This window comes from Corylus avellana, chromosome 1 (genome assembly GCF_965113065.1).
Source record: "Corylus avellana chromosome 1, dhCorAvel1.hap1.2, whole genome shotgun sequence".
Classification (NCBI taxonomy): Eukaryota; Viridiplantae; Streptophyta; class Magnoliopsida; order Fagales; family Betulaceae; genus Corylus; species Corylus avellana.
In genome coordinates, this window is record NC_142490.1 from 12,648,342 (window position 1) to 12,673,421 (window position 25,080).

The window sequence follows — 25,080 nt, forward strand, 5'->3', positions numbered from 1 at the left end:
AATGATTTTATTTTTATTTTTTTGACATGTCCACATAAGGGGGAAAGATGATTCAATTTACTAATCTTTGTTTTATGAGTCGTGGTTTTCAGTCGATTGAACTATCCTTTGAGAACATGTGGCTCTTCAATATTATTAAGTTGTAAAAGAGTTATCTAATAGTTATAGGTTAGTTATAGGTTTAGCATTACTTATTGGCGAAACCCTCTCCCATTGCAAAATAATTACTTAAACCCAAACTCATGCAAAACGTGGTACATTCCCATTTGAGCCTAATCGAAGTAGGGCCTTAATGGGCCTGCCCTAAAAAGTGGGGGTATCGGTTTTTCACCTGAACATTCTTTAAAAAAAAAAAATGTGTACATTTATTTATTTATTTTTTTAATGTGAGAGTCAAAATTATTATGAAATTTAAATAATTTTTACTGTGATACTGTCTAAAAAAAAAACAGTTTTCAAGGTGGACAAAATTTTTTTTCAAATCATTATAGAAAAAATATCTTTCAATTCGTTTAAAATAGTGACAAGTGTCTATAAATATTTAAATGACACATTAAATTTAGTTTAAATTAGTAAACTGTTATTAATGATGTTTAGAATTTAATATATAATTTAAATATTTATATATACTTAAAACTATTTTAAATAGTTTGAAAGGTGGATAAAATTTCTGTCCTTCCAAGTATGCTAATTTTCCTCTTCTCAAAACTCGGTTTAGAGTTGAGATGAGGGAGACAGGTCAGAGACCGAAGCGAAGGACGAAGGACACTTGTCTAGAGGCAAGCCACTCCAAGAGTCCAGCAAAACCAGATTCCACATGGCGCTTCTCACCCGCCGTTGCCATTTCACATACAAATGGCAATTTCTCCTGGACCAACAACAACCTTTACCTCCTCCTCTTTCATACTAAAACCTTGTCTTTCTTTTTCTTTCCTTCTCCACAATTCTATGCTCAAAAGGCTGCTGCTCTCTCCCACTCTCCACCGCTTTTTCTCTCACCCAACTAAATTCCTATCCTTCCCTGGAACACACCCTTGTGCCTGTGCTCACTTTCCCTCGCTTTCTTGGCCTGTCTCCCCCATTTTCCCTCGACCCATTCACTCCCTCAACGTCCTGGCCATGGCTGAACGACCCTCAGCACCTGCGTCGCATTCTCACAACCACACCAATCGTTTAGCTGCCGAGCACAGTCCCTATCTTCTTCAGCATGCTCATAACCCTGTAAGTGGGGTTCATCTTCATCTTCATTTTTATTAAATTTATTTTATCGCCTTTGTGATCAAAGGGTAGAAAAGACAAGGAGTTTTGTTTAGTTAATGGTGTTTTTTTTGGCTTTCTTGAGGTGGGTTTTCCATAATTTTGAATCTCAGACACCGTTTGAGATAAGATACTTGTTTTTCTCCTCTTTTCCTTGGTATTCTCAGAAACCAAACGGGGATGATTGGGTTGAATTGTGTTGAATTTCTTGAATTTCCTAGAGGGGGGTGTTTTTTTTTTAAAAAAAAATTGTAACACTGTCGGAATATGATGTGAAGGTTGATTGGTATCCATGGGGTGAGGAAGCCTTCGCGGAAGCGCGAAGGAGAGACGTGCCCATCTTCTTGTCAAGTAAATTCTCTCCTCCACTAGCAATATCCATGTCTTATTCTCTTATGATATCACATAGATTGGACTAACGTGTGATTTATTTTAATTAATTGCTCACCGGTGATGAATGACGCTATTTCATTTGAAGTTGGATACAGCACCTGCCATTGGTTAGATTCTTGGCCCATTTTTGGAGATTTATGTACCTTCTACCTATAATTGTTGATGACTGTTGGGACTAATTTATTGTTGTGAACACTATCTAAAAGGTGTCATGTTATGGAGGTGGAATCTTTTGAGGATGAAGGGGTTGCCAAATTGTTGAATGATTGGTTTGTCAGTATCAAGGTCGGTTCAAATTTATTGTCACCCTAAGGATTTCATTTCTAGATTGGTCGATTTCCTAAATTAGAGAACTTTAGGGAAAATAAATAAATTTGTGTCATATTATTGTTCTTGTGAGTCTAACATGTCAGTTCTACAGGTGGATCGGGAAGAGCGCCCTGATGTTGATAAGGTAAATGGGTGGTTTTATTAGTATATTTCTGTGAAGATATCTTGATCATTGTCCAATAGTCATTCTATACTCTACTGGAATTTGTGAGTTTTCTAGTTCTTTATGTAAAACTCTTTGTTGAATCCTTTTTTGTTTTTTGTTTTCTCCGAAGTCCATATTAATTTCAGCATGATAGACACTTGTAATTGTGTGAAGGTTTGGTATTTTAGTTTCATTCTCCAACTAATCATATATTATGGTAAAGCTGCATTTCGTTTTTTTTTTTGTTTTGAATTTATATTCTATATGCTGTTTTGACATTCTCTGGTGCTGTCGGGTTTAGTAATTTGGGAATTTTCGTTCACCAATTATGTTGACATCACTTTGAGCTGAAGGAATTGTTTTCTCTTTCCAGGTATACATGACTTATGTGCAGGCTTTGTACGGTGGTGGAGGTTGGCCACTTAGTGTCTTTCTTTCACCTGATTTGAAACCTTTAATGGGTGGAACATACTTTCCGCCGGATGACAACTATGGGAGACCAGGGTTCAAGACTATACTTAGGTGAGAAAATGTCGGCCCCTGAAGCACTATCATTTTCCCTCTCCCCATCCCGCTTGTAGTGCTGGTGGCTGATATTTGTCATTCTGTATTACATTCTGTTACATTCTTAATTGCAACAAAAGAAATTGTTGAAAGTCTGAGCCCATGACTATTACATTGGTGTTCTTTTGTACTTCCCTTTATTATTTTACTGCTCGTGTTGTTTCAGAAAGGTGAAGGATGCCTGGGATAGTAAGAGGGATATTCTTGTTAAGAGTGGAGCCTTTGCTATTGAGCAGCTCACAGAGGCATTATCCGCGAGTGCAAGTTCTAATAAAGTGCCAGATGGGCTTCCACAAAATGCCTTGCGTCTATGTGCAGAGCAGGTAAGGTTTTATCACAACAAGATATGCTTTTTTTTTTTAGGGATGAATGCATTTTTGGCCCCTATGGTTTGAAGTTTTGACAAATAAGTCCGAGTTGAAAAAAATTATAATCACTCTAGTGTAAACAAATTGGTCTCTACCGATACAAAAGTTGACAGAATCCGTCAATGTGTTATATCAGCACTAACCATAGTGTTACACTTGTCACACACAATAACAAATAAAAAATTATTAAATAATATAAAAAATTTAAATATAAAATATATATTTGGCGTGTTCTACAAAATTCTGAGCTAAAGGAAGATGACCAACTGGGTGTTGCGGTGTCCATCTTGTAACAACAAGTCAAATGCAGAGACTTCAGCATTGGGTAAAGGCTCCTTGACTTTGCTAGCTTGAGCTTTCATGGCTCTCATGGGGTTAGTATTGGGGTTGGGATAGGTGTCAGGTTCAAAATTTTCGGACAAAGGAGGAGAAAAGAATGAAAAGGAGTAAAGGCCAATATCCGAAGAATCCAGCTGATCTGATGATTTGAAATTCAAAAGTGACCCAAAACAGAGGAGATTATCTCTTTAAAACATTACTCAAACTGCAATATATTTGTTAAACAACTTTGTGATATTTTTCCTTTCTTTTCAGGCTATATGATTTTTGCATTTGCATTACTTCTAAGTTTCTTTTTCTTTGAGTTTTAATGTTTTATTAAAAGATATCTGTTGTTTCAATGTTTGCTAGCTTTCTTCTAGTTATGATTCAAAGTTTGGTGGCTTTGGATCTGCCCCAAAGTTTCCTAGACCAGTCGAAATTCAGCTGATGTTTCACTGGTCCAAAAAATTGGAGGAAACTGGAAAGTTAAGTGAAGCAAATGAAGCTTTGAAAAAGGTTTTCTTTAGCTTGCAATGCATGGCAAGAGGAGGCATCCATGATCACGTTGGAGGTGGCTTTCATAGATATAGCGTGGACGAGTGCTGGCATGGTCAGTTTTTCTTAAGAGAACAGCCATTTCTACAAGAACCTATAACTGATTCCGATTGATATGTCAGACTATATTATTGCCAGCAATGGCCAGCTCACTAAGATTGTGCTTTGTCCTTTTCTTTCTTTTTGATACTTAGATAATGGTTCATTTTCTTGTTGGATAATTTAATTTTTTTTCTGTAAAGCCAAATCCACGCCCTCTCTCCTCCTTCTGGATTGTTGTGATGGAGTTGTTGAGACAAGAGTGTTTTTCTTGCAGTTCCCCACTTTGAGAAAATGCTGTATGATCAAGGGCAGCTTGCTAATGTCTATTTAGATGCTTTTTCTATCTCCAAAGACATCTTCTATTCATGTGTATCTCGGGATATTCTTGATTATTTGGGGAGAGACATGATTGGACAAGAAGGTGAGATCTTTTCAGCAGAGGACGCTGACAGTGCCGAATATGAAGGTGCCTCGAGAAAAAAGGAGGGAGCCTTCTACGTATGGACCAGCAAAGAGGTATGTTTTTCATCATCACTTCCCTAGTATAATGCATGTTTTGACTTCATTGTGAATGCTGAGAGATATTTGATATATCTTTATGCCTGACCTATATCTGCAGTGTCTTGTTTCCAGCACTGCCTTTTAGACTGGTATCATTTCATTGACTACATCTATTAATGTGTTGTGTGTGAATATTGGCTCCATCTAGTTTATCTTTCTGTCTGTACAGATACCCTCCAAAAAGTAGCATTTGGGTGCATTCTTGTTCATTGTTGTTTGCGTTCTTCATTGACTACTTTTATTGGCGATCCCTTTTTTTGGGTATCAAAATCAACGTTAGAAAAATAATACATGTAATAAACTTGCATTTCTGGTATTTTGGTGACTGCATTCTCCACTTTCCAGTATCTATAAATATCGTGTTCAGTATAATTGCTATATGGATGAATTTTTGAATAAAAATACTTGCTTCTTAGAATATTTGACCATTAGTGGTATTCTAGAAAGAATGTTAAACTCTATGTGAAGTTTTTGCTAAATTTTGTCTGCAAAAATTCTCAATCTCAAGGTGATACATCTTCTGTGAATCTCAAATTATTTTTTTTCTTGGTCTGAGATTAGTGGTTATTCAGTTCTCTCTGATTCCATTTTTACCTGGTTTGGCTGTTTTTTAGATTGATGACATACTTGGAGAGCATGCAACTCTTTTCAAGGACCATTACTATGTAAAGCCTTTGGGTAATTGTGACCTTTCTAGAATGAGTGATCCTCACCATGAATTCAAGGAAAAGAATGTGCTGATTGAGAGACAAAATCCAACTGAAATGGCATCAAAACTTGGCATGCCTGTTGAAAAATATCTTGATATTTTGGGTGAATGTAAGCGAAAGCTATTCGAAGTAAGATCAAAGCGACCAAGACCGCATTTGGATGATAAGGTATCTGTTAAAACAATGAACTTTTTGTGTTAAAGAACTCATCAACTACTTGTTTTATCCTTTTTTTTAAAAAAAAAATGGTGCACAGTTTAACAGATCAGGTGCTTGCTAGGTAATTGTATCATGGAATGGTCTGGCACTATCATCCTTTGCAAGGGCTTCTAAAATTCTGAAGGATGAAGACGAGGGGACCAAATTCGACGAGGGGACCAAATTCAACTTTCCTGTTGTTGGTTGTGATGTAAGATTTTGCCATCTTTGGCATGATTGTGTGGAAACTTTCTTATAAAATACTCCATTTATTTAAGTGTGGTCAACTTATCTGTTGATGCATCATGCTTATTAAGTTGAACGGTTTCCACTTCATATCTGGTGCTTTCAAAGTTTTGGGCGTTGAAATTAAATAATCTGTCACTGAGTTGTCAATTAGTGAATTATGCTTGATGTATTTTACCTGTTTGTGATCTTTAGACTTACTTGGGATAATTACTTATTATGCCTGTGCTCATCAAAACTACTAAATTCCTTCCATGGGTAGGCTCAGGCCTTGTTAAACCTTTTAACATTCCTGATAACTCAGGCCACTACCACTGTTACATATGAGCGAGCAACGCTGATTTGGTGTTATATATAATTCAGTTGATTTTAGACAACATAATATGTGGTATATATGTATGTCTTGCATTATCCTATTTTCTTTACTCTTTTTTTTTTTTTTTTTTTTTTTCTCATTTATTAATTTTGTTATTCCTAACTTCATATTTTCCTGATTGCCTTGCTCATTTCTTATTGATTTTTTTTTTGTATCCAGCCCCAGGAGTACATGGAAGTTGCGGAGAAGGCGGCATCTTTTATCAGGAGACAGCTCTATAACGAGCAAACACACAGGCTACAACACAGCTTTAGGAATGGCCCATCTAAAGCACCAGGGTTTTTAGATGATTATGCTTTTCTGATTTCGGGTTTGCTGGATCTTTTTGAGTTTGGTGGTGGAATTAAGTGGCTACTTTGGGCAACCGAACTGCAAGAAACCCAGGCAAGAACCGATGTCCAACCCAGTTCTTTTCAAGTTCTAGTAGCCTTCCCACCCATTTTCCCACTTTGTTTTCTTGAATTTAGTTGATAATTCTCTCTACAGGATGAATTATTTCTTGATAGAGAGGGAGGAGGCTATTTCAATACCCCAGGGGAAGACCCCTCGGTTCTCCTCCGCGTGAAGGAAGATCATGATGGGGCAGAGCCCTCTGGAAACTCAGTTTCTGCAATTAATCTTGTAAGGTTGGGCTCCTTGGTTTCAGGCAGTAGGTCTGATTGTTACAGGCAGACTGCAGAGCATCTTCTGGTAAGCTCTGTTGCTTCACTAAGGTCCATTGTCAAATATAGTTTTTTAGGCTTGCTAGTATTCCCGACTTTGCTCATTGCTTGGTTCTCCTATACAGGCAGTTTTTGAGACAAGACTAAAAGATATGGCCATGGCAGTGCCTCTGATGTGTTGTGCAGCTGACATGGTCACTGCTCCCCATCGGAAGCAAGTTGTCTTAGTTGGCCATAAGCCTTCTATAGAGTTCGAAAACATGCTTGTTGCAGCCCACGCAGCATATGATCCCGATAAAACAGTGAGTTAAAACTCAAAACTACCTTGACCTTTATGTCATATCAGTCTTACAATGTCTCTCTTCTAACGGTGAAATTATTTACAGGTTATTCACGTAGACCCTTCCAGTGAAGAAGAGATGGAGTTTTGGGAGGAATATAATAGCAATGTTGCCCTCATGGCGAAGAATAATTTTGCTGCAGATAAAGTGGTAGCTCTGGTATGCCAAAACTTCACTTGTGGTGCCCCCATTACAGATCCTGGATCTCTCAAGGCTCTGCTCTCCCAGAAAGCCTCCTCTTCTGCATAAATTGCTGTCGACTAATAATAATTACAATGTTTATAAAGCATCATAGTAATGTTTATGAATTTAACATCATCCTTGTATTTGGTTTTCTAATCTTTTTTGGTTTAGAGCTGAGGACTTCCAATATGGTACATATCTAATATCTTTCTCCTCTCAGCTACAGCAACCTCCATGACTATAACGTGTATAAGCATTTATTTTTTCTCACAGAAAAGATGCCATAGATTATTTTTGGGTATGAAGACGTTGTCGTAGTAGTATATTGATTCATGTGTTTTTAAGCTTACGATCGGCAGAATTGAGTGAATTGCATTGTCAACGGAAAATCTCAATAAATAAATTACATAAAAAGTGATTTTTTTTTTTTTTTTTTTTCAAACCTTCTTTTAAGCCAGTCTATTAAGTTGATGTGCCTAAACTGTATGTAATTTTTAAATCACATATTTTATTAAATCAGATTAAAAAAAAAAAAAAAGGGTCGTTAGGGTTAAATTTATGAGATCTACAAAATGAAAAGCTTGTTACATTGCAAACTTTAGAAATTTTAGCCATTTCTTGTGTTTCTGAGAGACAATTGCCACTTTTCAGATTTAGATATTGTAGTTAAAATTATCTGTGCAATATAACCCTACAAATCCGATTCCCTTGAGACATCATGCCAGTATGTGGTTGCTGGACACCAAGAACTCATCATGTTCTGCACAATGGCCTGAAGAGCGATTGAAATGCAACATAGGCATGGGGGCTTGGGCTTCAAATTCTATTAAGTAACATAGTCATCATGAGTAATTAGGTTTATGTTACGGCCCAATCAACTTATGTAGATTCTCATTTGTAGTTGCAGTTTCATCAATATACTGAAACTGAGTTGAAGTTCAATAGATACTGATGTTAGCTCGATCAGGCCAAAGCAACTTTCAATATATTCTTCCATTTTCTGTCTCTTACTTTTGCACAATCACAAATATACTTACTTACCAGCAAAAACATACATAACTATATCTACTAGAAAGATGTCTTTGCATTTATAGTACAAGAGGGAATCTATTAGGTGGTGTTTGGTAAATGGGTTGGCCTAGACACTGTAGTTGATGTAAAAAAACGTAAGAATGTTTTGTATAAAAAAGTGATATGGAAAAGTGAAAAAGTTTTGTTTTGTAGTAATTTTTTTATTTGAATAATAATAAAAATTGAACGATGTAATATAAAAAGTGAAAAAGTTAGAATGTTTTGATGTTGAGTTTTTTGGAAAATGGTGATGAATAGTAATGAGAGAAACCCCAACTCATTTACTAAACAAAGCTAATTATTAGATTGCTTTTGGCATAGGCTTGAAAAATATGTTGACATGTGAGAGAAATGATTGAATTCTAGACCGTACTTATATAAATTCCACAACATCATGCCACTTCATTGATGCTCTTGGAAGGTAGCTAAGGACAAGGGGAAAGTGGGAAACCCTTGGCTCAATGTATAATCAGAATTCACCAACTCCAATGGAATAGTTACCTACATTCTATCTTAAATTCTACTTAGTTGCTAGTATTGTTCCTATATAACCAGCTCTACAATTTTTGCACCTTGTATAACCCAACTGGATTAATGACAATTGCTTTCTTTGGAATCTACTCCTAAACATCATACCACCACTCTTTGCGGATGAGCCTGTGACTACAGTAGAAAACTTAAAGCATCACACATCCACATAATGCATACACATAGAGATGACACCACAATATCAACCAGCTTAAGAACACACCCAAATAGAGCAAATTAATACCAATGGATTGCTGGTCACATATGATAAGTTCACGTAAAATGATAAGCGAGAAAACACAATCCATATACAGAAGTTCTCAATTCAATAATGCTACATATTTCTCTCTATCTGTTTCAAGGATGATCTTGTCAAGAGAACACAAAACTGTCAAAAGACTCCATTTAATTAAAATATCATAATAGACCTAATGTAGGCCAACTAGATAGCAAATTCAGAGTGTACAAAGTGCCTGGTGCCTTGAGCACATAGAACCAATGGCATTAAGCGCATTGAGAAATAGACATCCTCATGATACATCATGTTGGTGTCAAGCTAAGATGTTCCATAACACTTAAAAAAACAGGCTGTGAGCAAAAACAAAAGCCATCAAAATCAGTCATTGTCTTTATTTCAGGGTCATTTTCTTTTCTCCGGGGTGATAGGCAAGGGGGAATTTGAACACAAATGCCAATATGTAAGTGAGTTAGGAAGTTGTTTGGAATCAAAAAACTGTCATAGCTCAGTATTTGATATTTTTGTCTTGGACATCACATGTCAATGTCAAAACAGAGCAAGATAATACAAATCCAATGCCCAATAACTCGGGTTTTTTGACCAGACAATACCTAATAAATTGAAAATGTTACAACTGCCAACTATGACTCACATCAATAAGTAAGTCAAAATGTTACAAGTTTTCCATCCCACATACCTTCTCAGACTGAACTCCTATATCCAGAAGATTCATCTTATCCTGATATACCTTCAACAATTGAGGAGCATCATCCCGAAATCTGATCACAAACTTCTCCAAAAAGCTCTTCTCAGTCTGTAGCAAGAAAGTCCCCAAGGACAAGTTATTCTTGACCGAACCCTTGGCTATCAAAATTTGAACAACTGAACACCTAGGGATAATCCTCTTTTCCAAGCTTAAATTTATAACTGTAGGATTTCTAGCAACAACTGTTGATGGCCAACCCATTTTGTTCACAAGGAAATCCATTGCTTTCGTGATCTTCTCTTCTGATAAAAGCATACAAAATGGATTTCTTTTAAACGCTAAGAGGGCGACGTCCTTGGACCAACCCCACCTCTTATATAGCTCCAATTTTGATTCCAGCTTTGGTTTACTCATGTTCAAACACGCTTGGACTGCCATGACAAACACTGTTTTCAACGGATTGAATCCCATTTCCTTAACCTCGTGGACCGCCTCAACAAACTTGGTATGCTTAATGAATGCTGTACAGGGAAAATTAGTTATAAAAAAAGAGATTGTAGATTGAGGCGCTCCAAGTTGTCTCAAAAGTGCAATGTTTGGAACCATAATATTTTTCACATCATATTGAAAAGCCCGTGGTGCGCGCTTGAAAGTTGTCAAGACTTTCTCATCAACAAGAAGTACACTCTTGAGGAAATCATAGCAAGGGATAAGATGTTTCTTTAAGCTCCTTCCCAGCAGACGTGGATTTGAAGAGAGGATTGCAGTAAGGTCAGAGCTCGAAACCCTATGGAACGGAAAAACTCAATCTTGGGCAAAAGGGTCTTCTCAGGATAAGATAAAAGAACCAGTGGATGCATCCTGACGAGTTGAGAGATCTGGGTATTGGTGAATCCATTCTCTTTGAGAAGATTCAGCACTGAGTCTGGTCTCTCTGGGTTCTGAAATTGTACCCTCTGGGATGCTAAAATAGCAGATTTTGTGGACAACCCACAAGAGTTTATGAGGTAAGACACCGCAAAAGCATGTTTTTCCTCTTCTAGTTTTCTATTAGATTCAGATAAACCTACTGATGTAAATGATTTGACAATAAAGAAACCATTTTGCTGAAGAAAACCCAATTGGGTCCTCCTATGTTTGAGCAGTAGTAGCTGTCTTGAACAGAGAAAATTAAACATAACTGACTCACCAAGTTTTTCTGAGTCGGCTTCACCTGGGCTCCTCCAATTGTTTGATTAATCCTTCAGAGAATACTTGGCCTCTCAACTCTTCATGCGCTTCTAATCTGACGGGTAAAAAAGAAGAAGCTTTATTCGTACCCGATATATGTTCCTCGAGGACGGTACCCATTACAGCAATAGAGAAAGACAATTTCGTGTGCTGTAGGGAGTGGAGTGAAGTGGTGAGCTCCTTTTGAGTAAACGACGTCGTGTGCCGTTTACGAGTAAGGTAAACAAACGCGTTTATGTAGTCCCTCTCGCTTTATTCAGAGAAAACCCTGGATAGAGGCCCTCTATCTCTCGCGCCCTGGTCAACCAGCAAGATTTTAGATTTGTCATCGAATTCAAGCAGTTCTCCATCAATGGTTGGAATAGGGGTGTTCGGTGTTCCCATTGTTGAAGATCACTCAGCCAACCCGGTGAGTCCAGTTATGTTTGCTATCTTCTGCAAAAGACTACAAACTTCAGTAACTAATGGGAGTATTGCTGTCTCAGAGTCAATTTCCCATCTGGGTTTTCCTTCAAATCCCTTTTTTGATCTCATGAGAGGTGGATCTTGCTAGAGTCCTGGAATACTGTCTCTCTGGACTTGTTGATTAGGGAATCACATATAAGATTCTGTTATTTGCCAATATCATACGGCCTTCTAATTATAGCATCAACTTTTGCAGTTAATGATATATCTCTTTTATCAAGAGGAAATCTGCTTCCCTGGATTTCCTTGAAGTGATCTGTAGGGCACCTTTTGATGGAGCAAGAGTGCTTGGAAACATTCCAACTTAAAAAGTTCAAAGCACTGGAATTCGTATTGTTTATTTTGGTGTAAATGGTTAGGGAAATTGGTACAAAGTAGAAATTATTTGTTCCTTTTAGTGGACATGAAAATTTTCTATCAAAATGTTTGAGTCAAGTTTGATCATTAACCAAAACAAGAGCTCATCTGATGTTCTCTTAGATGAGGCCACATCAGCTCTTCTGTCCACTCGCTGGCTTCTTCTACTTGTTATTGTTGTTTTCCTTTGGAAAGGGCCGTGCTTCTCGCTTTAAATCAGTCTCATCTCTTTCTTTTTTTGGGCAATTTGCCTTTATTATATCTGATATTACTCTTAATCTCTCTTCCTTTTAAAATTAAAATGATTTGAAAGTATCAATTTTCGTGCATGTTTTTTAGTTAAGTAGACTGCTACTCCCACTTTATATTTGATAGCATTTCCAAAAGATCCGCGTTCTCTCTTCCATTCCAATCAATTATGGAAAGATTGAATGGGAAATATACTCATGTAACCTCTTATTTTCCTTATCAATTTAAAAAACAGAGAGAGAGCTCATCCAATGTGTGGGGGGTTATATTCAATAACCAAGTAATCAGTATGATACACAACAAAGCATATCCTGACAAGATTTTGTTAGCCTTTTCTGAATGACAGGATAACATAAATCCAGTCCAAAAAAAATATAAATCAGGAGATTTGGCTATTGTTTTCATTTTCTCTTTTTCTATCCTCAGGAAATTCCCACAAGTTTTATGGTTGCCTATCAATGGGCTTCATCTATCAACCAATTGTTTGGGGAATGCTTTTTAGTTTTTCATGGTTGGCCGTGTGCTAGTGTTGCAAAACTTCGCAACCCAACTCTGTTGTGTGTTTCTGTTGACCGTTGGATGTGCATGATCATCTTATGCCATTCGATCTTTTGACTGTTTGGTCAATATTACTTCATCATGACAGTCAGAAAAAACATGATTGTATATTCATGCAATAAGTAAAGCATGTGAGTATATATATAGCACACAAAAGAAAATATATTTTTTTATATACATTTTTCTATATACTTGTATTATTTTTATTTATATTGGTCTAAAAAGATTAATAGGCTTACAAACAAATTTTACAGAAAAAAATTTTACAAACTGATGTGGTACAACATGATTAGGTTTTTCAAAATTTAAACTTATCTTATATTCAATCATGTTGTGCCACATCACTTTGTAAAAAAATTTTCTATAAAATTTATAAAATTTTTTTTTATAAAATTTATTTGTAAGCCTAGCATTCTTGTACATATTCAGCATATAATTCAAACACCAGAACTTTCTAACTGATGTGGTACAACATGATTAAGTTTTTCAAAATTTAAACTTATCTTATATTCAATCATGTTGTGCCACATCACTTTATAAAAAAAATTTCTATAAATTTTATAAAAATTTTTTTTATAAAATTTATTTGTAAGCCTAACATTCCTGTACATATTCAGCATATAATTCAAACATCAGAACTTTCTAACTTCAGTAAAAAAGAAAAAACAAAAAGGTGGAAGTCGATTGGAGCCGGGCCAATACCAGTGGGCCTGTGGGGCACCAACTCGATAGGTTGGCCATCGGGGAAGTATAGCCACGGGTACAAACCATGGCAGCTCTGGTAAAAGCTGTCATGGCCGCCAACAGGGGTGGCGTTTATGACGTAAACCTCCACCAGTCCGGTACGGGTATGTTTCCCGTACTGACCTCAAGCTTCCCATGGCGAGCAAGCGAGGGCCCTCTAATGCACCACAGGAACCCAATTAAACAAAAAGGTGGAAGTCGATTGGAGCCGGGCCAATACCAGTGGGCCTGTGGGGCACCAACTCGATAGGTTGGCCATCGAGGAAGTATAGCCACGGGTACAAACCATGGCAGCTCTGGTAAAAGCTGTCATGGCCGCCAACAGGGGTGGCGTTTATGACGTAAACCTCCACCAGTCCGGTACGGGTATGTTTCCCGTACTGACCTCAAGCTTCCCATGGCGAGCAAGCGAGGGCCCTCTAATGCACCACAGGAACCCAATTGGTCCAACCCCAATCTCCAAAAGCCACCCTTAATGCCCCCGTATTGGGTTACAAGCTCGCACTACCGAGCTCAGCAATGATCAATTGTTGGCTGCGACTATATGAAGAAAAGATTTTTTTCTTACTTATCCGATGTGGGACCTTAAAGACTGGCTACGCTGAAACGATTCGATTATCGCGTCAACACCATCTTCCAAAACAAAAGGCTTCAATCATCGATTTGCTCAACTCAATCTCTCTCTCTACATACATGTGTACAGTGAAATGATAGTTCAGGAGAGCTAGCGTTTTAGTTTCCGATGGTGGGGATGAGCGACTCGGAAATGAGCCGCTCGGCGATGACGTGTCCGGGGACGTACAGCTACGGCCGGGAATTCTCCGGTTATCGACGGACAGAGACGTCATTCCAGATCCCAAATTGGATTCTCTCGACGGTGCCGCGTTGGTTGGTCGGTCTCTCTACCTCTGCTCTCAAACAGCTGTCCATAACTTCGGCCTCACTAGTAAACATAGTTTATTTCAGTAGCTTTGTTTGGTTGCCTAGAAAACGAAGTAAAAAAAAGAATCGGAAGATTGATTTTTTCAACTTGTTATCATTTATTCAAACTCCAATGTGTATATAAGGAGTTATTGTTACATGTAATTGACATCAATACACATCGTCTGGTACAGAGAGATAACCAGCCTTTCTTCAATATTTCCATTGTCTTACATTACATGTGGTTGTTCTTGAGTGTATGAGAATGGGGTTTTTTAATTAATATGTTCTGTTCTGACGCTCAAGCTAATGTTGCATTCTTAAAATAGTCAGATTATGGTGGTTTTGGAGTGGGTTTTGTATTGACAAGAAGCTGGGTACGTAGTTGCTGGAAGTGGATTTTTCTTGCATGATTGAGTAAAAGATTTAGTAGTTGAAGAACTATGCTGAGATGATATATAGCAAGCTGCCAGCTAGTGATCGATTGTGCCTTTGTTTTGTAGTATATATAGACGCTTTGATGGGAAAATAGTTAAAGATTTTGTATCACATGAAAGTTTAATCAAGGTGAACTTTTGCTAGTCATCGTGTCATGTGGAATGCCAACACATGGTTCATGACTTAGAATGACTGCTGGAAATTTCTAATGTAATAATTCGAACACTGCAAATTTGATTTTATACATAATTCATGTCCTATAATAGGTCAAGGCAGTGTAATAATTAGTGTTTTAATGTGTATCTTGGTGTAGTAAGTGATTTGATGAAGAGTAGTAGAAGGAAATAGTTGCTGGAAATGTTTATAGTGTAATAATTAATAAGCCATTTGCTGGAAGAGTAGTAGAAGGAAATGCTGCTGGAAATGGTAAACCTATTTGCTTATTGGGGTGCATTTTGTTGCTGGATTTTACACGGTTACTAATAAATATCTTGGACTAAGTTGCACATATATACAAATTAACAAAAAGTTGGAAGTCGACTTGAAGTCGTGAGCCAATGGTACGTGTGATCTGGGAGTACATCGCTGCTCTGATAAGCCAGCGGCATTATTAGGTCGACACTGGGGTTTCACACCCTCATAGAGCCAACCCAAGCACTCAACCAGGGATCATGGGCCCAACTAACCCTAGAGTCAAGTGATGTACGTACCAATGGCGCAACACAAAGCTCCTAAAGCAACCTTGATGCCCCCAAACTGGGTCACAAGCCCGCGCCACCGGACTCGGCAATTCTTACTTATTCGTTGCAACTATATAATGAAAAGATTATTCTCTTATTTATCCGATGTGGGACCAAATGTTGAAATATTTTTAATATATATATATATATATATATATATATATATTATTTTGTGTCTTTGGAATGATTTAAATGAAAAGTTTTAAAGAGTATTGAATGAAGATCCCATTAAATGGAATGTTTTAATGGGAATGTTTTAAATTTTATTTTAGAAGCTATGTTTGGTTGCATAGAAAAATAATGGGAAGATTGAATTTTTCAACTTGTTACTTATCAGTCAAGACCAAAACCATAATTTTCGCTCTAGTAAGCTTGATTGAAGTATTTTATTTTATTTTTTTCCTATTCAAAGTTGGGGAAGGGAAAAGGGAAATTACAAGAATACAAACGAAATTGACAGAGAAATCCTAGTAACAGTCGGAAATTGTTCAAATGAATGACCCGGCCCGTTAAACCAACCAAAAGAGTCAAAAGAGGCTGTTATAAATGACAAAATTTCGTAAACGGAATAAAACCCCATAGGGTTGCCGACATGACCATAAGTGGTCAAAAAAGAAGAACAAAGCCGACCATCAGTAGCCGGAAAGGAGAGGAATAACTCAAAGCTCCAAAAGCCGCCTTAATGCCCCCAACTTGGTCACAAGCCCGCGTAACCAGTCTCGGCACTTTACTTCTTTTTTTGAACGAAAATTTGTAACTTTCATTAATAAAGTATTACGAGCATAAAATTATTATAATACATAGCTATGAGGTTACAAATCATAAAAATGATTCCAAACTCCCGCTAACTCGTGTACATTTACAATGAACAAACAGATCTACTTCGTGCAGATTAGATTTAGGATATGGTCGGGTAGCTCCAATACAAAAATACAGCCATGAGAAATAATCTCACACTGATTTATTCCTCCTCAACCGAAAGGTTAGGAAACAATTTCTCCTAAACTCGAAAGTCAGGAAACAAATCCCTCTTCAACTCAAAGGCTAAGAGACGCATCGCCGCATTGGCAATTTTATTATGTTTGTTGCTACTATATGAAGAAACTATTCTTCTTTTAGTTTTTCGATGTGGGAGCATTTAGGCTGACACGGTTAGATTAGATTATCGCGTCAACACCAACTTCCAAAACAAAAAGGCAAATGCTAAAGGCTTCATCGTCTCTCTCTCTCTCTACAGTGAAGTGGTAGTTCAGGAGAGCCCTAGGGTTTTAGCTTCCAATGGTGGAGAGGAGGAAGCCTTTGGTGCTCTCTACGACCAAGCTCCTTGTAAGTTCCGTATTGAGTTCGTCGCAACTCGTTGAAGTAGACCGAGTCCGAGTCGTCGCCGGAAACGAGCGGCTCGGCGATGACGTGTCCGGGGACTTAAAGCTACAGGCAGGAATTCTCCGGTTCTCGACGGACAGAGACGTCATTTCGGACCTCAAATTGAATTCCCTCGACGACGCTGCTTTGGTCGGGCTCTCTACCTCTGCTCTCAAACGGCTGTCCATGACTTCGGGCTCACTGGTAAACAAATTTTATTTCAGAAGCTTTGTTTGGTTGCAGAGAAAAAGAAGGAAAATAAAAGAAAAGAATGGGAAGATTGAATTTTTCAACTTGTTACATATCAGTTCCGACGGAAACTATAATTTTCGCTCTAGTAAACTTAATTGAAGCATTTGGTTCGCTGTAGATGTCACTTTTCGCGACAAAAAGAAAAACAATAATTGAAAATTTCCAACTTTTTTGTTATCAAGTAATGCGTCTCTGTACGTATGCGAATTACAAAAAAAAATTGAGATCAATTCGCAATATTATAAGCTCAATGGAACTGCAAACAAACATGAGGTATAATCCTTTGCAAGGGCTTCTAAAATTCTGAAGGATGAAGACGAGGGGACCAAATTCAACTTTCCTGTTGTTGGCTGTGATGTAAGATTTTACCATCTTTGGCATGATTGTGTGGAAACTTTCTTATAAAATACTCCATTTATTGAAGTGTGGTCAACTTATCTGTTGATGGATCATTCTTATGTTATGAAGTTGAACAGTTTCCACTTCATATCTGGTGCATGCATGCTTTCAGAGTTTTGGGTGTTTAAATTAAATAGTCTGTCACTGAGTTGTCAATTAGTGTAAATTATGCTTGACGTATTTTTCCTGTTTGTGATCTTTAGAGTACTTACTTGAGATAAGTACTTGTTATGCCTGTGCTCATCAAAACTACTAAATTCCTTTCATGGGTAGACTCAGGCCTTGTTAAACGTTTTAACATTCTTGATAACTCGGGCCACTACCACTAGTACATATGAGCTTTTTTTTTGGTGATTCTTGTGAATCAGTCTCATCTTTTCTTTCCTTGGCAGTTTGTTTCTATTGTTTCTGATATTACTCTTGATCTCTCTTCCTTTCAAGGTTAAAATCTTAAAATGCTTTCGGCTTTAAAAGTGTCTAGATGTGCTAATTTTCGTGCACATTTTATAGCTAAGAGGGTCACTACCCATCTTGTATTTGGTAGCATTTTCAAAGGATTCCTCATTATCTCTTCCATTCGAATCAAGAATTGGAAAGATCTACTCATGTAACCTCTTTTTTCCTTTTTTTTTTTTTTAAAAAAAAAGCTCATCTGATATGTGGGAGGTTATATTCAATAACTAAATACTGATACACAACAGAGCATATCCTGACAAGATTTTGTTAGCCTTTTCTGAATGACAGGATAACATAAATCCAGTCCCAAAAGAAAACGTAAATCACGAGACTTGGTTATTGTTTTCATTTCTCTTTTTCTTTCCTCGGGAAATTCTCACAAGTTGTATCGTTGCATATCAATGGGCTTCATCTATCAACCAATTGTTTGGGGAACGGAGTTTTCGTCCAAATTGGATCGGAAGAATTTCTTCCAATCAATTAAAAAATTAGTGTCCTTGAATATATGATATACACTTACTTTTTTAATAATAAAGACAAAGTTAAAATAAATTTTATTCAAAACTCATGTGAATCATTGTATATTCATGCAATAAGTAAAACATGTGAGTGTATATATATATATATATATAGCACACAAAAGAGCACTACAATGTGAGACTTTTTTCTACATACTTCTATTATTTCCATTATATTGCTCTAAAAAGTTTATGAGATTTTTTCAGAAAGGAAAATCAAAGGTTTGTTCTATTCGCCTTAAGTTGTTTCTTGAACTGTTGTTGGTCTTAACAAAACAAAACATTCAAGAGTCAAAACTGTTCACGTCCCCATGACATAATTTCTTCAATAGAGGAGATCATGGCATGTCAGGCTTGCAATGGAGCAAAAAAATATCTTTTGCAGTTTTAGGAATGAAGGTTATTAATTATGCTTGAGGTCCCTATTTCCAGGAAGTGAAAGGCTCACCAGTTGAATCAGTTTCTTCATCACCTATGAGAACTTCTAATCGAGAAAAGCTTACATCAGCAAGTAGGGACCTCAAGGGGAAAGATGACCTTCCGGATACTGGTCTCTTTGCCGTAGGTAGTCCAAGAAGATGCTCAGATGCTGAAGATGATGATGGGAGTGATCGATCTGGGACAGCAAGGAAGGACCAAACATTCTATGTGGCTTATCACAGGTCCCTTGGGTCCTCTGAGCTTGACTTTCAAGACAGGGACTTTACTCATGTATCAGATGGTAAAGCTAGAGCTCAGATTGTGCCTTCTTCTAATATTGCAAATGGCCATCTTACAAATGGTGGGGTATATAATTTAGGCCAGGATACTCCATATCCTAGTAAACCACAGTCTTCAAGTCAATGCCATGATGATGAAAGACAGACTGACAGCCATCCTCGTACTAATGAGTCTCGTCCAAGGAAGTCTGGGAAGGGGTCCTCTTCACGGATGAAGGACAAAAACCGGAGTTCTAAAACTGACTTTGATATGGGGAAGGTTAAGATTTCTGATTCTCTCTGTGACCTTCAAGACCACTCTCCTTCCCATGAAGTAAAACCGAGGGATGGTAAAAACCAGTTGCAGGAGAAGTCTGGAATCAAGTCAGATGAAGCTGAGAACAAATATGTCAGTAAGAAAGATCTTGCAGGAAAACTGTCAACTGAGAGTAGCAAAAGAGAGAGCCAGTTAAAGCTTGGAGAGCATGATGGTCCACACATCAAAGTAGAATCTACCTGCCGACCAGATGCATCGTCTACAACAAAGCAAAATCTGCTGCAAGACTGTGATGGTGAAAGATCTTCAAAGAGGTTCCCTTCTGACAAAACTGATCAAGTTGGGCTAATTTCTGGGAGAGGGAAGTCACTACCGCTACCACCGTCTGGAGGACCTCAAATTGAAACACTGAACCGTTGTCCCAGACCAGTTACTGGGTCCCAAAATGGAAATGGAGTAGATAGTTCAGCAGTTGATGCCTCTGAAGGTGATGATGCGTTTAAGCTGCGAAAACAAATAAGAAAGGCTGATCAGCTGAATGGAACTCAACACAGTAGTTCAAGACATCCCACACCGAATGGGCCGAAGGCCAGGGAACTTGATGCCCCTAGTCCTGCTAGAAGAGATTCCTCCAGCCAGGCTGCTAACAATGCTCTGAAAGAAGCTAAAGATCTAAAACACCTGGCTGATCGTCTTAAGGTTTTCACAGTCTCTGCTTGATTTACTGATGGTGCTGTTTGTTCTGCCCTAATTCTTTGCCACTTTTATTTTTTGCAGAACTCTGGGTCAAATCTTGAGAGTACGGGACTTTACTTTGAGGCGGCCCTCTAGTTTCTTTATGGAGCCTATCTGTTGGAGTCTGGGCACTCTGAGAGTTCCAAACATAGTGAGATGATTCAATCGAAGCAAGTGTATAGTAGAACTGCAAAACTATGTGAGTAAGTCAAAATATAAAGCATGGAATTTTGGGGTTTACCTGTTCTGTTCTTGATTCCCTTTGTTTTGTTTTTTTTTTTTTTTTTCTCTCTCTTTTTTTTAGTCATTGTTTAAGTAATAAGCAATGTTCACGGCAGGACGTAGAATTCCTGGCACCATGAATATGTAAATGTTTTGCTCATTACTAAATAGTAAATTAAAAGAACTGGTTTGACTTGGGTTAAAGAGGCTGAATGTGCCACATAATGTCATACATTGTAACATCACTTAAAATTTGTCAAAACTGCAGTCCTTGGTGGTTCTCTATCATGGCCATCTCTTTATTAATTCTTAACTTTTTTTATTCCTAAAATGGATTGAGGCTTATGAGTCATGATATTTTAAACCACACCCGTTGCATGTGTGCACCCACTCTGCTGTTTGTGGGTCCATAAAGACTTCAGACCTTACCCAATACAGGGGTATGATGTGAAGTTGTAGGCAATATCTTGGCTTGTAACCAACCTATGGATACTATCTCTCATTTGTTGTGACTTGTATGTGGAGGGCTTTTGGGTCTGAGATCAAAGAGTTCATTTTTTAGTTAAAGGTTAATTTTGGAGATTATAGGAGCCAGTGTTGGGTTCTGGAATGAGAGGACAAGAGATAGGGGGAGGGGGAGAGAGGCTTGAGACTCGTTCTTGGGTTAAGGCTTGAACCTTTGGGATTCATCTTTGTGGTCTTCTTCATTCTTAGTGAAGCTTTCTTAACCATCTTTTCATTTGGTTAAGTTGAATAATGTAAATCTGTAGTGATTGTAACTCTTTCTCATTCTATTTTCTCCCCATTGTTAGAGATATAGCATATAAATTTTTAATTGTCTGGATAATACTGCAGCTATCTGGAACTTGGTTGTCTTAATATTGAAATTGTTCTGGATTTGTTGATCTTTGTAAATTTGAATAAGCATTTGGAGCTATCGTGCCTGTCATTTTGATCATCTGCTGTATGGAATAGGTTTTGTGCCCATGAATATGAGAAATCCAAACACATGGCTGCTGCTGCTCTGGCCTACAAATGCATGGAGGTGGCTTATATGAGGGTAGTTTATTTCTCACATACTAGTGCAAGTAGAGATCGCCACGAGTTGCAAACTGCTCTACAAATGGTTCCTCCTGGTAATTATAATCTAGTAAAATTGTTGTTTTTCTGTGGGAACAAATTTTTTTTCCTGGGAAATTATTTCATAGTTACTTGTTATGCATTAAAGCTACAATAAGCTCTTCTTAGCATAAAATCCTGAGTTTCCCACAGTTCTAAGTAAATGTCACACACAAGTGAATGCACACATCTAATAATTTGATATAGTTGTATGATGAACCTATGGCAAAAAATTAGAAAATATATATATATATATAAGCAAATAAAATAAAATAATTCTGAAAAAAAAAAAAAGCAAAAAAATTACCATTTTTCATTTTGGGTCGCTGAAATAGGACATTGCAAAGAAGTGGGTAATTGCAAAATTGAAGCATTAAGGGGACATTTCAAATAGGGTGGTTATTAGAGGAGGCTAAATGTAGTTTCCCCCAAAAAGTTTCAGTGAAAAATCAAATTATATAGAGGCACACGTGTTGGTTATTCTGTTCTGACTGTTTTTGACAAACAATTTTGTTTGGCCTCTCTAATTGGTGGAGTGGTACATGCATTAGTATGCTTGCCTAAAATCCATGTTTAAAAGAAGAGCTTGTGACGAGGCCCACGAGGGTGCCCTTTTTTTGTCATATTAAATGATTTTTTTTTTTCGTTCTTTTCCTTTAGAAATTGCCTTTCAGAGTTTATTATATGCCACTGAATTAACACTAAAAGGGGTGTTTACTACTATTCTTGTTGTTATGTGATGTCATTCTTTTGTTGCATCATTCAGGTGAGTCTCCTTCTTCATCTGCCTCTGATCTTGACAACTTAAACAACCCCACCACAGTGGACAAGGTTACCTTATCAAAGGGTGTTAGCTCTCCCTAAGTTGCTGGAAACCATGTCATTGCTGCCCAAAGCCGTCCCAACTTTGTGCGGTTGCTCAGCTTTGTAAGCATATATTAATCCTGTTTGTAAACTTAAATTGTTGCAGAATATTAAGAATAATAATATTATAAACCAACTAGGCTTCAAATGTACATTGTTAGTAGGAGAAGAATATTATATGCAAATGATGCATCTTTCCTCAATACCCTTGATGCAAAAGCATCCTGCTTAATATCTCGCTATATGTGTCTTGGAATGGTTTTTATGTATGGGCAGCACAACTTCCATCCGAACCACATCAAGTTTATAATGTAATCTTACCTATGATACAACAGCTATAATGTCTTACTGAGCTTCTTTTCCATATTATACTCTATTTGTATATGAGCATAATCAAACTTGATGATATGCAGGCACAGGATGTAAATTTTGCAATGGAAGCCTCAAGGAAATCACGAATTGCTTTTGCAGCTACTAATGTAAGCTTAGGTGAGACCAAATGTGGGGAGAGTATCTCTTCCATTAAAAGGGCTCTTGATTTTAACTTCCAAGATGTTGAGGGATGTCTACGTTTGGTACGGCTTGCAATGGAGGCCATTAGCCGTTAAAGAATCAAAAGTGGTTATGGAGACAATTCAACCCTGAGAAGAAATTAATTTTGGTTGGTGTGTCCTGTGTATTAAGCCTTTAAGGAACAAAGAAAAAGAGGCTGACCTGGATCTCTCTGCCACACTGCATGATAGTTCTCGAGAGACTAGTCATCACCAACTTGCAAAGTTAGTGCACTCTATACATTTTTGTGATGCAAGATGAGTAATGGCATCTTGAAATGAACCATTTAAGGGCCGTATCTGCTTTCTGAATTGGACAAGGGACAAATTGAGGAAGTGTGAATCAGTTAAGGTTCTGCCAAAGCGATTCTGCAATTTTTTATGTAAGTGGATATATGATCCTTCAGGATTGTGGTTGAAGATTTAAAAGTTGGGGTGTTTGAATTTTGATACCGAAACTTCAATTGGCCTCATTTTTCATCTAAGGAAGTTATAGTTTTTCTGTCCTCTCAATTTGATGTTTACTTTGGTTGGAGACAACTTGAAGCATGGGGAGCTGCCCCAATGTGCTCGAATTTTGTGATATTGGTTTACCAGCACTGACACTTTAGAGTATAGAGCATAAAAGAAATGGCAGTCTCATGTAGGCAACTTCTTTTACATCAATCTTTTCTTTTCCATCAACCTGTTGTTTCTAATTCTCTGTTTTTGTTCTGACTTTGTGTTTTATGCATATTTGCAGGTGGTCTTCTATAGTTTATATTATTGTAGATGGGAACAATGTTCTCTTTGTTGTTGATAGATACAAGCAGGAATAAGTCAGCCAAAATTATATACAAGAAAGTAATTACAGTAATAACAACCATGCAGCTTTTTGAACTGCATTCATCAAGTGTTTTCCTTTAGAGGTTTGTGGTGCTCTGTTGTGAAAGATTTGCTTTTACTGCTATTCTTCCTTCATTTCTAACTCATTTTATTGTCTTAATTGGCAGTGTCTATATTTGTAAATATGCAAATCATTGATTCGCATTCATATCAAAACAGCTCAAGTTTCTTTTTTCAAAAGGGCTGGAGGCAGTGTAATACCATGCCATCAGCTAGTACATTTGGATCTAACAGTAACAGGTGAAGTTACTCTTTTCACCCCCTAATTAAACTTGATGAAGACATGAAACTTCAATTCATATGTCTATGAAATACTTATTTCCTCCCAATTGATTAGTGTCAAGAGAGTTACTTATTACGGGTTTAAATTGCATTTTTAGTTTTCTTTTTTTAGTATTAATATATAGAAAAATGCTAGACCAATATTTTTTTTAAAACACGTGTCAACATGCGGTTAGAGGGTCTTAATTTTTTTTAATAACTAGCGTGGCTCTAACCACATGCTAACACGTGTTAGCAAGTTATAAAGAGTTATAGGTTGATGGTTTGAATAGGAGACCCCAAGAGCGTGTTCAAAATGCCCCTCTACCACTTTTTCTTTTATGTTGGTATTTACTTGTAACTCTGATACATAAATATTCAGAAAATTATAGCTATTACTTCTTGTGCTCTGCATCTTTTGCAGTTTTAGGAATGAAGGTTATTAATTATGCTTCGTAATGAGAGCCAAAAATAAAATAAAATAAAATAAAAAATCTACAAGTAACAAAAATAGACTTTTTGCCATGAATGAGAAGGACTAACAGTGATCACTATGACTTAAAAAAAATAAAATGGTAACTCATTTTAGACCCTTGAATTATCACGCAACTTGACAAGCCTCTAAACTTCAAAATCTCTCAATTTGAACCCCTGAACTTTCAATTGTAGTTAATTTGAACCACTTCGTCAAATTTAGCTGTTAACTTTTAACGGAAATACCTAAAAATACCATAATATCCATGATTTTCATTTTTATTTATTTATTTTTAATTTGGAATTAAGGGTAAATTTGAAATTTTTATAAAAAAAATTAAGGGTATAAACATCATTGTCTCACTTTTAACATTTAAAATCTGACGGGGTGGTTTAAATTGACTGCAATTGAAAGTTTAGGGGTTTAAATTAAGAGGTTTTGAAGTTTGGGAGGCTTGTCAAATCGCGTGCTAATTTAAGGGTCTAAAGTAAAATTACCCCCAAAAAAAA

The 25,080-nt window shown here is 37.1% G+C and overlaps 2 protein-coding genes and 1 pseudogene across 3 annotated transcripts; 2 read left to right on the forward strand and 1 right to left on the reverse strand.

Moving 5' to 3' along the window:
* Window positions 1-776: 776 nt before the first annotated feature.
* LOC132168544 (catalytics) lies at window positions 777-7,575 on the forward strand. The gene is made up of 15 exons (XM_059579543.2): window positions 777-1,221; window positions 1,536-1,608; window positions 1,736-1,757; window positions 1,857-1,935; window positions 2,072-2,104; window positions 2,499-2,647; window positions 2,856-3,012; window positions 3,748-3,988; window positions 4,250-4,491; window positions 5,151-5,414; window positions 5,527-5,655; window positions 6,226-6,450; window positions 6,553-6,756; window positions 6,854-7,030; window positions 7,115-7,575. Exons 1-15 carry the CDS (start codon window positions 856-858, stop codon window positions 7,316-7,318), a joined length of 2,565 nt encoding a protein of 854 aa, XP_059435526.2. The 5' UTR covers window positions 777-855; the 3' UTR covers window positions 7,319-7,575.
* Window positions 7,576-9,762: 2,187 nt separating this feature from the next.
* Window positions 9,763-10,973, reverse strand: LOC148587950 (uncharacterized; annotated as a pseudogene).
* A 5,683-nt stretch (window positions 10,974-16,656) lies between these two features.
* Window positions 16,657-24,203, forward strand: LOC132172216 (uncharacterized). Of its 2 annotated transcripts, XM_059583679.2 has the most exons (9): window positions 16,657-17,063; window positions 18,917-20,158; window positions 20,237-20,397; window positions 21,392-21,552; window positions 22,302-22,462; window positions 22,813-23,333; window positions 23,498-23,593; window positions 23,693-23,858; window positions 23,943-24,203. In XM_059583679.2, the coding sequence occupies exons 1-3, from the start codon at window positions 16,776-16,778 to the stop codon at window positions 20,288-20,290; spliced, it is 1,584 nt and encodes a 527-aa protein (XP_059439662.2). In that variant the 5' UTR covers window positions 16,657-16,775; the 3' UTR covers window positions 20,291-20,397; window positions 21,392-21,552; window positions 22,302-22,462; window positions 22,813-23,333; window positions 23,498-23,593; window positions 23,693-23,858; window positions 23,943-24,203. The 2 variants fall into 2 exon arrangements, with proteins under 2 accessions (XP_059439662.2, XP_059439661.2); XM_059583678.2 differs by having other exon boundaries at window positions 22,813-23,593.
* The last annotated feature ends 877 nt before the right edge of the window (window positions 24,204-25,080 follow it).

Excerpts from the sequence above, each read along its gene's own strand:
- LOC132172216 (XM_059583678.2), top strand. The coding sequence starts at position 16,776 with ATGGTGGAGAGGAGGAAGCCTTTGGTGCTCTCTACGACCAAGCTCCTT. Across the intron at positions 17,064-18,916 it reads CCATGACTTCGGGCTCACTG|GAAGTGAAAGGCTCACCAGT; the intron begins GTAAACAAATTT and ends CCCTATTTCCAG. Across the intron at positions 20,159-20,236 it reads ACCTGGCTGATCGTCTTAAG|AACTCTGGGTCAAATCTTGA; the intron begins GTTTTCACAGTC and ends TATTTTTTGCAG.
- LOC132168544 (XM_059579543.2), top strand. The coding sequence starts at position 856 with ATGGCAATTTCTCCTGGACCAACAACAACCTTTACCTCCTCCTCTTTC. Across the intron at positions 1,609-1,735 it reads CGTGCCCATCTTCTTGTCAA|TTGGATACAGCACCTGCCAT; the intron begins GTAAATTCTCTC and ends TTTCATTTGAAG. Across the intron at positions 3,989-4,249 it reads CGTGGACGAGTGCTGGCATG|TTCCCCACTTTGAGAAAATG; the intron begins GTCAGTTTTTCT and ends TTTTTCTTGCAG.